Source organism: Hyperolius riggenbachi, chromosome 2 (assembly GCF_040937935.1).
Source record: "Hyperolius riggenbachi isolate aHypRig1 chromosome 2, aHypRig1.pri, whole genome shotgun sequence".
Lineage (NCBI taxonomy): Eukaryota > Metazoa > Chordata > Amphibia > Anura > Hyperoliidae > Hyperolius > Hyperolius riggenbachi.
The window spans coordinates 352,502,438-352,517,729 of NC_090647.1; the positions used below are offsets into that span (position 1 = coordinate 352,502,438).

Sequence of the window (15,292 nt, forward strand, 5' to 3'; positions counted from 1 at the left end):
AAACTGACAGGCTCCTTCCCCACTTCAGTGCATCAGGAAACTGGGTGACTGTGCAACACATGGCACTCGCATTCCAACGTGATGTAGTTGTGATTTCCATTCATTGTAATGAATGAGAATCGCAATGCTTTTGTGTATTTTAGTCAGAAACTATGTGTTGTGATTCTGCGGTGAATCACAACACGTGGATGGGGACATCAGCCAGTGCAGTCTATGCACTTCTGCTGTGTCTGCGGATTGCGTTGCATCACGTTGCCACAAACATAAGCTAAAAACAAGAATGCGTGGAAGGGACCTTATGTTTAATGCACAATTCCTTATACTGTAGTTCTACAGCTCTCATGGTTGGAAATATATAGCTGGTGCAGTGGGGGAGCTCTATGAAGACTTGGCATAGGGCATTATGAGTCCTAGGCTGGTCCCAGTACCCCCTATGGCTATGCTAACATTTATATCTAGGTGTCCTTTACCTTCTTGTTTTTCCAGACATATTCCATTTCAGTGTATTGTCTGAATCCTTAGGGCTCTCTGATGGGCCTGACATATGGATCCTTCTGTGTTACACTGACTAATTTCCTTTGTACCCGGGGTGAGTATTACCTGCCCAGAGCACTACACAGATGTAGGAGCGTTTGATTGGGCGGGTGAATGTGAAAGAGGGTGGATGGAGGGGAAGGAAAGGGAGATGGACTGCTGTGCTGGGAGCTGAAATCCTGTTTCCTGTTGATTATATGTTTCACAAGTGTATTAAACAATTACAGCTCGTCAGTCATGGCCCTGTTGTGCTCTCATTCAGCATGTTCACAAATCTGTGCCTTTGATCGTGTGAACTGCAGCTGTTCCTTATAGTGTTTTTTTCCTTTCCCAGCTAGTTCTCTGTCTTGCTGGGATTCTGTATCCTCACTACACTATCTTCTTCTTATCTCTCTACCCTTTACTCTTTGTGATGATCCTTTCCCTGCAAAGGAATAGAAGAGGCAGACAAGCACAAGTAATAATTCATTCCTTGAACACAACAGGAACTCTTTGCATGTGTTTTCTGACTGATCTGCAATGTCGCTCACTCTACAGGAATTACTCCGGCCATACCCTCATCAGAAGGGCTGTGAGCTGTTTGAGATGTCGGAGCAGAGGGATGAGGAGACGGCTGCATTCTGTCACATGATGGATCTGTGAGTAAATATTTATTAATGTTGGAAACGGGCAGCACTTATGAGGCATTGCACTTTTGAACTTGTGTTTCCACGTTAAAGTGGAACTCAGAAAAGAGTGTAAAGAAGGGTTTAAACACAGGAATATTTTTCATTACTGTCTTTATTGTCCCTATTGGGATTCTTTTTTGCTTACATCCTGGCCTAGTGAAAAAAAGGCCATCTCCAAACAAAGAGAGGGTAGAGCATTGTATTGGGGCATTGGCTACTTTAAAATAATTTTCGTAGTAGGGTAGGAAAGAGTTACAACTTCGGTCAGGATTTTATTGTAATCTGTGTCTCCGCTGAGGAGAAGCACCTGGTTCCTGTCTAGTTGATTAAGGGCTTTTTTCCACTACCCTGCGATTTGCGATTTGATTCCGATTGCAAAACCCAAGGTACATTAAACGAATGGAAACTGCTGCAGCAATTTCCATTCGTGCGATCCGACTGCTATGCAATTTTGGTCCAAGCGCAATCGTCATCCTGCTGCGTTTTGGTTGCGATTGAGCTCTGCTATACTGAGTATAGTAGCTCAATTGCCTGGTGGAAATGGAAAACACGATTATTTCATAGTGAAAAAGCGCCCTCAGATAGCTTTGAAAGGAAGTGGAAACAGTTTACATGTAATACATTACTCTGATGGGAAGTGTTATTGGGGAATGTCAGGGTGACTCACTGGACCACTATTAACCTGTGAATGCCTACCACTAAGTCTTAGTCTTTACCCGAGTTCTAACGTTTGCTTATCTTATGCCGCTGTTACAAGGTGAATTAAGCGTAGAATGTATTGAGTAATAGGAACAATACAGAACAAAAATAACTGGTCTGTCATGGCAAAGGGAGACGTACTGCTAAATAAAAAATACAAACTTTCTATTTTTAGTGCTACATATCAATCCCTAACTTGTGTGCCTTGCATCACTCAGCCTGTTCTGGGCCTATGTGAATACACTAGAGACAAGGTGGGATGGAGATGAGTTAGACCGCTGTAATGCAGTTTTTAAAAAATTTATAGTTGTTTGGCTGTCATGCGGGACTTTTGGCTCCCGTAGTGTGTGTGTCAGACTTGGAGCAAACAGCTCAGATGATGTGCATACTCATTCTGGGTCAGTGATCCAGACAGCATTAATAGAGTGAGTCAACACAACAGCCAAAATCAAGTAAGCAATGGCTGCTTCCAGATTTCTTTGTGGTCAGGGTTCTTTTGACCATCAGAAATACAACTGCTCTGTGTTTGCATTCATGCTTGCGGAAATGTGTATGGGGGATAGGGGTGGTGCTTGCTGGGAGTGGAAGAGACTACAGTGATCCCTTCACAAGTGGATTGGGCAGTCTGAAACATGTACTTAGATGTAGCCATACCACCACTTTCATTTTCCATGGGGAAAGGGGTACAGTTTGAGGCACACAGTCAGATTTCCTTTTTGTTGAATACTTATATTGGGGAAACAAAAGCAAGCAGCAACTGGTGGTAATGATACTAAAATTCTTGCATTATATAAAGGTCTTTATTTTTTCTAATAGAACACCATTTTTCTTTAACCATTTGTATTATGTACAGCGCTACGGAAGATGCTGGCGCTATATAAATAAAAAATAATAATAATAATAATATTCGGCATCTCTTTCAGCCTCCGCTCTGAGCAAAGTATAACCAACCAGATAGACACGGGCATTGTTTGGAGTCCTGTTAATCTCAGTCCTGAACACCTGGGTCCTGGAGTCAGTCTGAAAGTTACAGTCATCATCAATCCACTGAAGGACCCCTTGACTTTCACCTGTGACTGTGAGTTTATTACTGTCCCTCCATATATTATCGGGACTCCTGTTCAAACTGCTGCTGCAGTGCCCCAAATACTAGCAGAGGGTTGGTTTACTGTACTAGTAATGACATTTGTTGTTTTTATTTAACCACTTATTTATGTGAAGAAAAATGTAAACTACAGTATTGTGACCAGAGTAACTACAGTATTGTGACCAGAGTACTTCTCTATGAGCAACAACCTCCATACTGGCTCAAGGCAGCACACAAGCCATATTAAAGGTGACCACACACCTGATCAATCATTTGACAGATTCAAACATTTTGACTGAATCTTCCAGTGACTGATGACTTTCATAAGACTGATCCTTCAGACTCCTGATTGATTGATTTTGGACAGTTTATTATTTAAAATTGTGATCGGGCTTGCCAGTAAGGCCTCTTTTCCAGGGACAGTTGAACTTTGTGCTCAGCAAGCAGATACCAGGCAGCAGTGAGCAGTTATCTAGCAGCAGCAAGCAGTTACCCGGCAGCAGCAGGCAGTTGTGAGAGGTTGAGAGGTATTTTACTGCTTATCAACTGTCTGTGGAAAAGAGGCCTAAACGTTTGTCAAATGGGCAGCCGATGAAGTGCCAGCATAGCTTTGTACGTTATGAAGCCACACAGCACTAGTGGAGGCAGTAATTTGTATCTTATTAAGATTTCTGTTTATTGGGTGGTTACTGCGCCCCTAATAGTGGGGTTGTTTGTGCACCCTTCACTGGTTGGTGGGATGATTAGTCTACCCTTCCATGTTTGGTGGAATGATTAGTGTACCCCTCCTCTGTTTGTGGGGTGATTAATGTAGTCCACCAGTGCTTAGTGTAACTGCTGAAGAGGGAGTTAGTGTAGCTCTCAACTTTTGGTTAGCATAACCGTCTATAGTTGGCAAGGTAGTAAGGAAACTTTCCTTAATTGGTGGGTTGATTACTGTACCCTCCTCTGTTGGCGGGCGGGTTAATGGGCCCTTCTCTGTTGTTGTGTTAGTTTACACTTTCACTGTTGGTCCTGTGGTTAGTGTACCCCTGCTTTGTTGGTGGGCTGGTTAGTTTACCCTTTTACTTTTGGTGCGGTGGTTAGTGTACCCCATCTTTGTTGGTGGGGTGGTTAGTGGCGTATGCATTAGTATGCCACCAGTGAGCTGGGCATTTTAACAGCAGCAGGGTGAGCCATCATTGGGCTCACCCTGCTGCTGTTAAAATCCCTGGTGGTGTTAAATACTATTACCCCTTTGAGTCTTAGCAACTAGGAGGGAGGAGTAATTCATAGTCCAAAGATTGCTGCAACCCCGAATTACCCTTATGCGCCCCCTGCACAGTATAAAATTACTGCTATGGCGGCATCTAGTTTTGGCCCTGAGCAACGTGTGCTGAAACCACCTACTTCGAGGTTAGTGTACTCCTCAATGTTTGTGAAGTGATTAGTGTATCCCTCACCTGTTAATGGTGGTGGTTGGGTGTTGCATACCCCTCCTGTTTTGGTGGGGTGATGGGTGTTTATCCCTGTACTGTTGCAGGTAGCAAACCTGATATTTGTCTCAGCCACACATTGCAGAACATGGAAGCATCTTTTATGCTCACATGGATGATAATGATTTTATCACTGTGTGTTTATATAGTACTGACATCATCTCCAGTGCTTTACGCTGTTTATAGTCATGTCATCAAACTGTCCCTCTGAGGTGCTTACAATCTAATCCCTATCATACTCCTAGTCTACAGTGTTCTCCCCAGAAATTTTTTCCAGCTGGGTGACATGAAAAAGTACCTAGGTGGGGACCAAGAGGGGAATGCAGGGCTGGCGCAACTATACTTACAGCATAGGAGGAGTATGAGGAGGCGAGTCGATGACAGCCGGGTGCTCACCAAAATTAGCTGGGTGGAGCACCTGGCTAAAAGAGCCTTGGGAGAACACTGGTCTAGTGAGCAATGTTGCTTTTTTTGCAGATGATACAAAATTGTGCAGCATCATCAACTCTCAGGAAGATAGTGTCATATTGCAACAGGATATGGATAGGATGGCTATATGGGCACATACATGGCAGATGAAATTCAATGTTGAAAAATGTAAATTCATGCATTTTGGTCGTACCAATGGTCTAGCACCATACAAAATAAATGGGATACAGTTGGGGACATCAAACTTGGAGAAGGACTTAGGAGTACTCATCGACAACAAGTTAAATAATCGTACTCAATTCCAAGCCGCTGCAGCTAAAGCTAACAAAATTTTGGGATGCATTGAAAGGGAAATAAAAACTTGAGATGCTAGCATAATATTGCCCCTGTTTAACCACTTGAGGACCGCCCCCAGCCGATGGGCGGCGGCAAAGACCGGGCCCAAACGACCGCAATACGCCCATCGGCGGGGGCGGCTGCGGGAGTGGCTGTGCGGCGATCGCGTCATTCGTGACGCGATCAGCCGCCGGGGACTGGCTCCGCCCACCGTTCGTTGTAACCCGCCGGCCGTTCGGAAGCGCCGGCGGGTTACTAGCACCCGGATCGCCGCATGTAACAAGTATAATAGGCTTTGTAATGTATACAAAGCCTATTATACTGGCTGCCTCCTGCCCTGGTGGTCCCAGTGTCCGAGGGACCACCAGGGCAGGCTGCAGCCACCCTAGTCTGCACCCAAGCACACTGATTTCCCTCCCCCTGCCCCCTGATCGCCCACAGCACCCCTCAGACCCCCCCCCTGCCCACCCCCCAGACCACTGTTTGCACCCAGTCACCCCCCCTAATCACCCATCAATCACTCCCTGTCACTATCTGTCAACGCTATTTTATTTTTAAGTCCCTAATCTGCCCCCTACTCCCTCCTGATCACCCCCCCACCCCTCAGATTCTCCCCAGACCCCCCCCCAGACCCCCCCCCCCCGTGAACTGTATGCATCTATCCCCCCTGATCACCTGTCAATCACCTGTCAATCACCTGTCAATCACCCGTCAATCACCCGTCAATCACCCCCTGTCACTGCCACCCATCAATCAGCCCCTGTCACTGCCACCCATCAAACAGCCCCTAACCTGCCCCTTGCGGGCAATCTGATCACCCACCCACACCAATAGATCGCCCGCAGATCCGACATCAGATCACCTCCCAAATCCATTGTTTACATCTCTTATCTCCTCTAAACACCCACTAATTACCCATCAATCACCCCCTATCACCACCTGTCACTGTTACCCATTAGATTAGACCCTAATCTGCCCCTTGCGGGCACCCAATCACCCGCCCACACGCTCAGATTGCCCTCAGACCCCCCCTTATCAATTCGCCCGTGCAATATTTACATCTGTTATTCCCTGTAATAACCCACTGATCACCTGTCAATCACCCATCAATCACCCCCTGTCACTGCCACCCATCAATCACCCCCTGTCACTGCCACCCATCAATCAGCCCCTAACCTGCCCCTTGCGGGCAATCTGATCACCCACCCACACCAATAGATCGCCCGCAGATCTTCTCTCCTCTAAACACCCACTAATTACCCATCAATCACCCCCTATCACCACCTGTCACTGTTACCTATCAGATTAGACCCTAATCTGCCCCTTGCGGGCACCCAATCACCCGCCCACACCTCAGAACGCCCTCAGACCCCAGCCCTGATCACCTCGCCAGTGCATTGCTTGCATCTATTTCCCCCCTCTAATCACACCTTGAGACACCCATCAATCACCTCCTGTCACCCCCTAGCACACCTACCCATCAGATCAGGCCCTAATTTGCCCCGTGTGGGCTCCTGATCACTCGGCCAAACCCTCAGATCCCCCTCAGACCCCCTTCCGATCACGTCCCCAGTGCATTTATTGCATCTATTTTCCCCTCTAACCGCCCCCTGAGACACCCATCAATCACCTCCTGTCACCCCCCTAGCACTCCTATCCATCAGATCAGGCCCAATACATCCTGTCATCTAAGAGGCCACCCTGCTTATGACCGCTTCCACAAAATTTGCCCCCTCATAGACCACCTGTCATCAAAATTTGCAGATGCTTATACCCCTGAACAGTCATTTTGAGAAATTTGGTTTCCAGACTACTCACAGTTTTGGGCCCGTAAAATGCCAGGGCAGTATAGGAACCCCACAAGTGACCCCATTTTAGAAAGAAGACACCCCAAGGTATTCTGTTAGGTGTATGATGAGTTCATAGAATATTTTATTTTTTGTCAAAAGTTAGAGGAAATTGGATTTTTATTGTTTTTTTCACAAAGTGTCATTTTTCACTAACTTGTGACAAAAATAAAATCTTCTATGAACTCACCATACCCCTAACGGAATACCTTGGGGTGTCTTCTTTCTAAAATGGGGTCACTTGTGGGGTTCCTATACTGCCCTGGCATTTTAGGGGCCCTAAACCGTGAGGAGTAGTCTAGAATCCAAATGCCTCAAAATGACCTGTGAATAGGACGTTAGGCCCCTTAGCGCACCTAGGTTGCAAAAAAGTGTCACATGTGGTATCGCCGTACTCAGAAGAAGTAGTATAATGTGTTTTGCGGTGTATTTTTATACATACCCATGCTGGGTGGGAGAAATCTCTCTGTAAATGGACAATTGTGTGTAAAAAAAATCAAATAATTGTCATTTACAGAGATATTTCTCCCACCCAGCATCTGTATGTGTAAAAATACACCCCAAAACACATTATACTACTTCTCCTGAGTACGGCGGTACCACATGTGTGGCACTTTTTTGCACCCTAAGTGCGCTAAGGGGCCCAAAGTCCAATGAGTACCTTTAGGATTTCACAGGTCATTTTGCGACATTTGGTTTCAAGACTACTCCTCACGGTTTAGGGCCCCTAAAATGCCAGGGCAGTATAGGAACCCCACAAATGACCCCATTTTAGAAAGAAGACACCCCAAGGTATTCCGTTAGGAGTATGGTGAGTTCATAGAAGATTTTATTTTTTGTCACAAGTTAGCGGAAAATGACACTTTGTGAAAAAAAACAATTAACATCAATTTCCGCTAACTTGTGACAAAAAAAAAAAATCTTCTATGAACTCACCATACTCCTAATGGAATACCTTGGGGTGTCTTCTTTCTAAAATGGGGTAATTTGTGGGGTTCCTATACTGTCCTGGCATTTTAGGGGCCCTAAACCGTGAGGAGTAGTCTTGAAACGAAATTTCTCAAAATGACCTGTGAAATCCTAAAGGTACTCATTGGACTTTGGGCCCCTTAGCGCAGTTAGGGTGCAAAAAAGTGCCACACATGTGGTATCGCCGTACTCAGGAGAAGTAGTATAATGTGTTTTGGGGTGTATTTTTTCACATACCCATGCTGAGTGGGAGAAATATCTCTATAAATAGACAATTGTGTGTAAAAAAAATAAAAAAATTGTGTGTAAAAATACACCCCAAAACACATTATACTACTTTTCCTGAGTACGGCAATACCACATGTGTGGCACTTTTTTGCAGCCTAACTGCGCTAAGGGGCCCAAAGTCCAATGAGCATCTTTAGGCTTTACAGGGGTGCTTACAATTAGGCACCCCCCAAAATGCCAGGACAGTGAACACACCCCACAAATGACCCCATTTTGGAAAGTAGACACTTCAAGGTATTCAGAGAGGAGCATAGTGAGTCCGTGGCAGATTTCATTTTTTTTTTTGTCGCAAGTTAGAAGAAATGGAAACTTTTTTTTTTTTGTTGTTGTTGTCACAAAGTGTCATTTTCCGCTAACTTGTGACAAAAAATAAAATCTTCTATGAACTCACCATGCCTCTCACTGAATACTTTGGGATGTCTTCTTTCCAAAATGGGGTCATTTGGGGGGTATTTGTACTATCCTGGAATTTTAGCCCCTCATGAAACCTGACAGGTGCGAAGAAAAGTCAGAGATGCTTGAAAATGGGAAAATTCACTTTTGGCACCATAGTTTGTAAACGCTATAACTTTTACCCAATCCAATAAATATACACTGAATGGTTTTTTTTTTTATCAAAGACATGTAGCAGAATAACTTTCGCGCTCAAATGTATAGGAAATTTTACTTTATTTGAAAAATGTCAGCACAGAAAGTTAAAAAAGTCATTTTTTTGACAAAATTCATGTCTTTTTTGATGAATATAATAAAAAGTAAAACTCGCAGCAGCAATCAAATAGCATCAAAAGAAAGCTGTATTAGTGACAAGAAAAGGAGGTAAAATTCATTTAGGTGGTAGGTTGTATGACCGAGCATTAAACCGTGAAAGCTGCAGTGGTCTGAATGGAGAAAAAGGCTCTGGTCCTTAAGGGGCGAAAAGACTGTGGTCCTGAAGTGATTAACTCTCTAGTAAGGCCACATCTGGAATATGGAATTCAGTTCTGGGCACCACATTACAGGAAAGATATTGCAGTTTTAGAGCAAGTGCAGAGACAAGCAACAAAATTGATACGTGGGATGGGAAGGTCTCACTTTCCAAGAAATGTTAGATAAACTGGGTTTAAGACGCCTTAGAGGGGATCTAATTAACATGTATAAATACATCAAAGGGCAATATAGTAGCTTGGCGGATGAGCTTTTTGTCCCTAGGCCTTCTCAAAGGACTAGAGGACATGATCTGCGCATGGAGGAAAAACATTTTAGCCATTTATTTAGGAAAGGGTTCTTTACAGTAAGAGTGATTAAGATGTGGAACGCATTGCCACAGGAAGTAGTTATGGCAAACTCTATACCTGCATTTAAAGGGGGCTTAGATGCTTTCCTTGCGTTGAAAGACATCCATGGCTACAATTACTAGGTAATGCCTGATGATGTTGATCCAGGGATTTTATTGCCATCTGGAGTCGGGAAGGAATTTTTTTCCCTTTTGGGGCTAATTGGACAATGCCTTGTAAGGGTTTTTTCACCTTCCTCTGGATCAACAGGGATATGTGAGAAAGCAGGCTGATGTTGTACTTTGTTCTCTGGTTGAACTCGATGGACGTATGTCTTTTTCCAACCAAAATAACTATGTAACTATGTAAGTGTCCCTATCACAGTGAAAGGCCAATTTGGGTGGGAAGTCAGTACATTTTTGGAATGTGGGAGAAAAATCAGAATGAGTGAAGGAAGTCCATGGAAACATGGGGAGAACATACAGTGATGTGAAAAACTATTTGCCCCCTTGCTGATTTCTTATTCTTTTGCATGTTTGTCACACTTACATGTTTTTGCTCATCAAAAACCGTTAACTATTAGTCAAAGATAACATAATTGAACACAAAATGCAGTTTTAAATGATGGTTTTTATTATTTAGTGAGAAAAAAAAACTCCAAATCTACATGGCCCTGTGTGAAAAAGTGATTGCCCCCCTTGTTAAAAAAAATAACTTAACTGTGGTTTATCACACCTGAGTTAAACTTCTGTAGTCACCCCCCAAGCCTGATTACTGCCACACCTGTTTCAATCAAGAAATCACTTAAATTGGAGCTATCTGACACAGAGAAGTAGACCAAAAGAACCTCAAAAACTAGACATCATGCCAAGATCCAAAGAAATTCAGGAACAAATGAGAACAAAAGTAATTGAGATCTATCAGTCTGGTAAAGGTTATAAAGCCATTTCTAAAGCTCTGGGACTCCAGCGAACCACAATGAGAGCCATTATCCACAAATGGCAAAAACATGGAACAGCGATGAACCTTCCCAGGAGTGGCCGGCCGACCAAAATTACCCCAAGAGCGCAGAGAAAACTCATCCGAGAGGCCACAAAAGACCCCAGGACAACATCTAAAGAACTGCAGGCCTCATTTGCCTCAATTAAGGTCAGTGTTCACGACTCCACCATAAGAAAGAGACTGGGCAAAAACGGCCTGCATGGCAGATATCTAAGGCGCAAACCACTTTGAAGCAAAAAGAATATTAAGGCTCGTCTCAATTTTGCTAAAAAACATCTCAATGATTGCTAAGACTTTTGGGAAAATACCTTGTGGACCGACGAGACAAAAATTGAACTTTTTGGAAGGTGCGTGTCCCGTTACATCTGGCGTAGAAGTAACACAGCATTTCAGCAAAAGAACATCATACCAACAGTAAAATATGGTGGTGGTAGTGTGATGATCTGCGGTTGTTTTGCTGCTTCAGGACCTGGAAGGCTTGCTGTGATAGATGGAACCATGAATTCTACTGTCTGCCAAAAAATCCTGAAGGAGAATGTCCGGCCATCTGTTCGTCAACTCAAGCTGAAGCGATCTTGGGTGCTGCAGCAGGACAATGACCCAAAACACACCAGCAAATCCACCTCTGAATGGCTGAAGAAAAACAAAATGAAGACTTTGGAGTGGCCTAGTCAAAGTCCTGACCTGAATCCTATTGAGATGTTGTGGCATGACCTTAAAAAGGCGGTTCATGCTAGAAAACCCTCAAATAAAGCTGAATTACAACAATTCTGCAAAGATGAGTGGGCCAAAATTCCTCCAGAGCGCTGTAAAAGACTCGTTGCAAGTTATCGCAAACGCTTGATTGCAGTTATTGCTGCTAAGGGTGGCCCAACCAGTTATTAGGTTCAGGGGGCAATTTCTTTTTCACACAGGGCCATGTAGTTTGGAGTTTTTTTTCTCACTAAATAATAAAAACCATCATTTAAAACTGCAATTTGTGTTCAATTATGTTATCTTTGACTAATAACGGTTTTTGATGAGCAGAAACATTTAAGTGTGACAAACATGCAAAAGAATAAGAAATCAGGAAGGGGGCAAATAGTTTTTCACATCACTGTACTAACTTCTTGCAGATATTGTCCTGACTGAGATTTGAACTGGGAAACGTAGCTCTGGAAGGTAAGACTGCTATCCACTACTGTGCCACCTTCAGCTATTTGTATTTTCAGCGTGCCCACTGCAGTACAACACATGATCAATGTGAGTTACATGAAAGCTGAAGCAACTGCTCCAGGATTTACACAGTACTGGCAAAAAAGTGTGTGTGTAAGGGGCACCTGTGCTGCACAGTTGTGCACAACTAAATACTTTGCACTATACTATGCCACCTATGATGTGTGTGAATAGGAGCCATTTAAAATTCCTGACCATACATGTATGCTGTCACATGTACATGACGGTGCTGGTACGAATTGTAGACATCTGAGTAATTGGTGTTCATGAAATTAATTACTGAGACATCACTGCTCCTGTGACATCTGTGTGGTTTCATTGTGGTGCAGTATGTGTAGTATGGATTAAAATGGCGGCAGCTTCTTCTTACAGAGTTCTGTGCTTGTATACATTGTTTTATCTCCATATAATGTAGTTGAATGTGATCCTTTCTGTTTAAGGTTCTTCTACTGTGGATTTCCTCATCTACCAGACCCTCAGCTACACCAATGATCACCTGGAGGAGCTTTGTGTATCGGACTACGTACTCAAACTCTGTGGCTTGGAGGAGTTCCTACAGAAGTAAGTGTTGTATTGGTACACAGCTTAATATGGCCATTTCACATCACAAGTAAAGCAGTAATGCTAGTGTCCTATTTTTTTTTAAAATATGTTTATTGAAACTCAATACAATACAAATTGCATAACATACTAAAAGGAAAAACTGTTTGTAATTCTAGGTATTCATTATGGGCTCTTCAAAGAAATAGTATTAACAATGAACAAATACAGTATCTTCAAGTCGAGCATAGAAACAGTGTATGAATGGTACTGGTGCTACTTCTCGAATCCTATTACAGAGCCCGTATAACAGAACTATTAGGGCACAAACTCTTACATTGCATAAAAGGCAACAAGGTTTTGTGAGGAAACGCGGAAAAGCCGCCGCAAGTGCTCAGAGTGAGGCGGCTGTTTCCGCGTCTAACATGGCGGCACAACGCGAAGAAACTGCTGCATGGGCAGAGCGGTGGAGTCCGCGTTGGATGCAGCGGATTGCGCGCATAGCAATACTACTGACATTGTGGTTGGACGCGGGGAAACCGCCGCTTGCTTAGAGAGCGGGGCGGCGGCCCCCGCGCCCGATTCGGCGGATACATTGCAAGACATGTCTGGTGTGGCTGGGACTGATAGTCCACACAGGTTCAGAATGACACGCGCGCGCGCTGAGAGGCAGAGCTTATATGACAGCCAGAGAAGAGTCAGCTGACCAAGCGGGTCAGCTGACGTTTTCACCACCTTCCATTGGTCCAGCACTTAGGGGTGGCGCTGATGAGCGCTGTGGTATATATACTGGATGCTGGTCATTTCTCTGGTGTCTGCCGTTGCGATCACTACGTGGTAGCACTCAGACCTTGTCTGTATCTGTGTTCTAGCATAGTTTCCAAAGGTGTTGATGATCAAGGAACTCACACCTTAGCATTAGGAATATTGAACTGTATTATTTGTTATGACCTTCTGCCTGCCTGACTATTCCTCTGAACTCTGATTCTGTACCTTGCTATTTCTGATATCCTGTTGCCAAACTCTGCTCGTTCCTGGACTCTGTATTTGCCTCCTGATTCTGTACCTTGCTATTCTGATACTCCGTTGCCAAACCCTGCCTTTTTGTTGGATTCCGTATCGGTCTCCTGAAGCTGTACCTTATTTGTCTGTGTGTTAACGACCTGGCTTGCCCGACCTCGAGAACTGGCCTTACTGTTAGAGGCAGTTCCCAGACCTGTTAGTGACACCCTTTCACTGGTGTCACTCACGCTCTGTCCTTCCTACTCTCAGCCTAGCTCCTCCCCCGGGAGAGTCTAGGCCATCGGAAGGAACATACTTCTGTGCAGTACTCAAAGTATACTATTGCATCTAACACTCACTTGTTATCTCAGGTGTCCAGAGGTTAGTAGATATATCTGATTATCCGTGATACTGCAGATCACCAATAATCGGGTATATTCTGTATTCTCGGTGATACTGCAGTTCACCGGTAATCAGATCCTCTCTGTGTTACACCGATCGTTACAGGTTTAATTTGAAAACAACCAACTAATATGAGAGGTCCCTCCCCCCCCCTTAATTGAAAATGGTCCCCAAACTATGAGATCTTCTGGTAATCAACCCAAACCTGCCACTGAGTCTGAACCAAGCCATCCACTCCACAACTTAGCGTACTTCCCAGGACAAACCTATGAGTATATACAGTACCAATTTGTTTAAAGGTAGGACACTATTAATATTTTACACCCATTGTTGTAGAGTTGAACAAGTACTTTCCATCCAATGGAGTACCACTGTTTTCCTTGCCATAAAGATTGCCGCTCTGAGAAGAACCTTTTGAAAATGTATTACCTAATCCCTCTTCTCATCTTAGGCAACACATTAGAGCGGACCCAAACCAAACATTTTTTTTAATTCAAAATATTTAGTTGCACCACTCTGACACATACAAAGATAAACACTCCTTCAAGCCTATGAGCATTTCAGTGCATGCTTTTCACCCTTCTCTTTTAATAACTAGGGTTATACTTGGGGCAGCCATTAGCAATTCCTCCTTTGCTGGACACTACCTACTCCACCAGTCTGACGGATTCTGTCCCAGCAATATGAAAGGAAGGGAGAGGTTCCTCCAATAAATGTAAAATGTTTTATATTTGTCATCATGCAGCTGAAAAAGGCTGCTATTATTATAATTTAAAATATAGATTTTATTTCTGAAATCTTGTATTTTTAATTTGGGTCCACTTTAAGTGATATGCCTGTCACCCCTGTTAATAACGGCACAACCTGAGCTCAGAAGTGTTGTATCGGAACACACGCTCACAAAAGATGCCAGAAATTGGATTTCTGAAATCCACATTTGGAAAGGGTGTTTGGGGTAAGCTATGCCTACTAAAGCACATAGAATTGTATCAGTTTATTGTTCACTGCAGGGGATGCATGAGAGGGAAAAATAATGGCTCCTCCTCATCTATATCCATTACACATACAGGTACAACCCATCTTTCTTTAAGTATCTATGAAAGTGGTAAGGACAAGCTATTTATCAATGAGGTATAAATTGAAGCTACAAGTCCCTGCATCCCTTGGGTCCTAAGTACTCCAATTAGAGGGTCGCTCCCATAGTTCCACCAACAAGGAGGGAAAGCGGGCCTTCAGGTAGTGCCTCAATTGAAGAACCTTCTAAAAGATCTGTTGGAGCAAATCGAAGGATTGTTTAAAATTATCTAATTCTCTGAACCGCCCCTGCGCAAACATATGTTTAAAATATATCACCCCTTTATCCATCCACAGATCAGCATGCTAGCTTCCTATTTATTTACTAATTTACAAATTGTTTAGAAAACCCATTTTTTCCAATGAAGGTCCCTTTCAGACTTCTTCCTTGCTGTCATGGTTCGATTATTGTTCAATTGCACTGCTCCAATCTTAAAAGGTCGCACCTCATGTTATTGGTGTGGTGTGGCCA

At 43.7% G+C, this 15,292-nt stretch overlaps 1 protein-coding gene across 1 annotated transcript in view; it reads left to right on the top strand.

Annotated features, from left to right (window-relative positions):
* The window catches only part of PIK3C2B (phosphatidylinositol-4-phosphate 3-kinase catalytic subunit type 2 beta), a 274,534-nt gene that overhangs the window by 72,911 nt on the left and 186,331 nt on the right, over positions 1 to 15,292 (top strand). Inside the window, exons 3-5 of the mRNA XM_068269615.1 lie at positions 1,072 to 1,172; positions 2,825 to 2,979; positions 12,243 to 12,363. Of these exons, the coding sequence (XP_068125716.1) occupies positions 1,072 to 1,172; positions 2,825 to 2,979; positions 12,243 to 12,363 (377 nt within the window). The remainder of the gene's footprint in view (positions 1 to 1,071; positions 1,173 to 2,824; positions 2,980 to 12,242; positions 12,364 to 15,292) is intronic.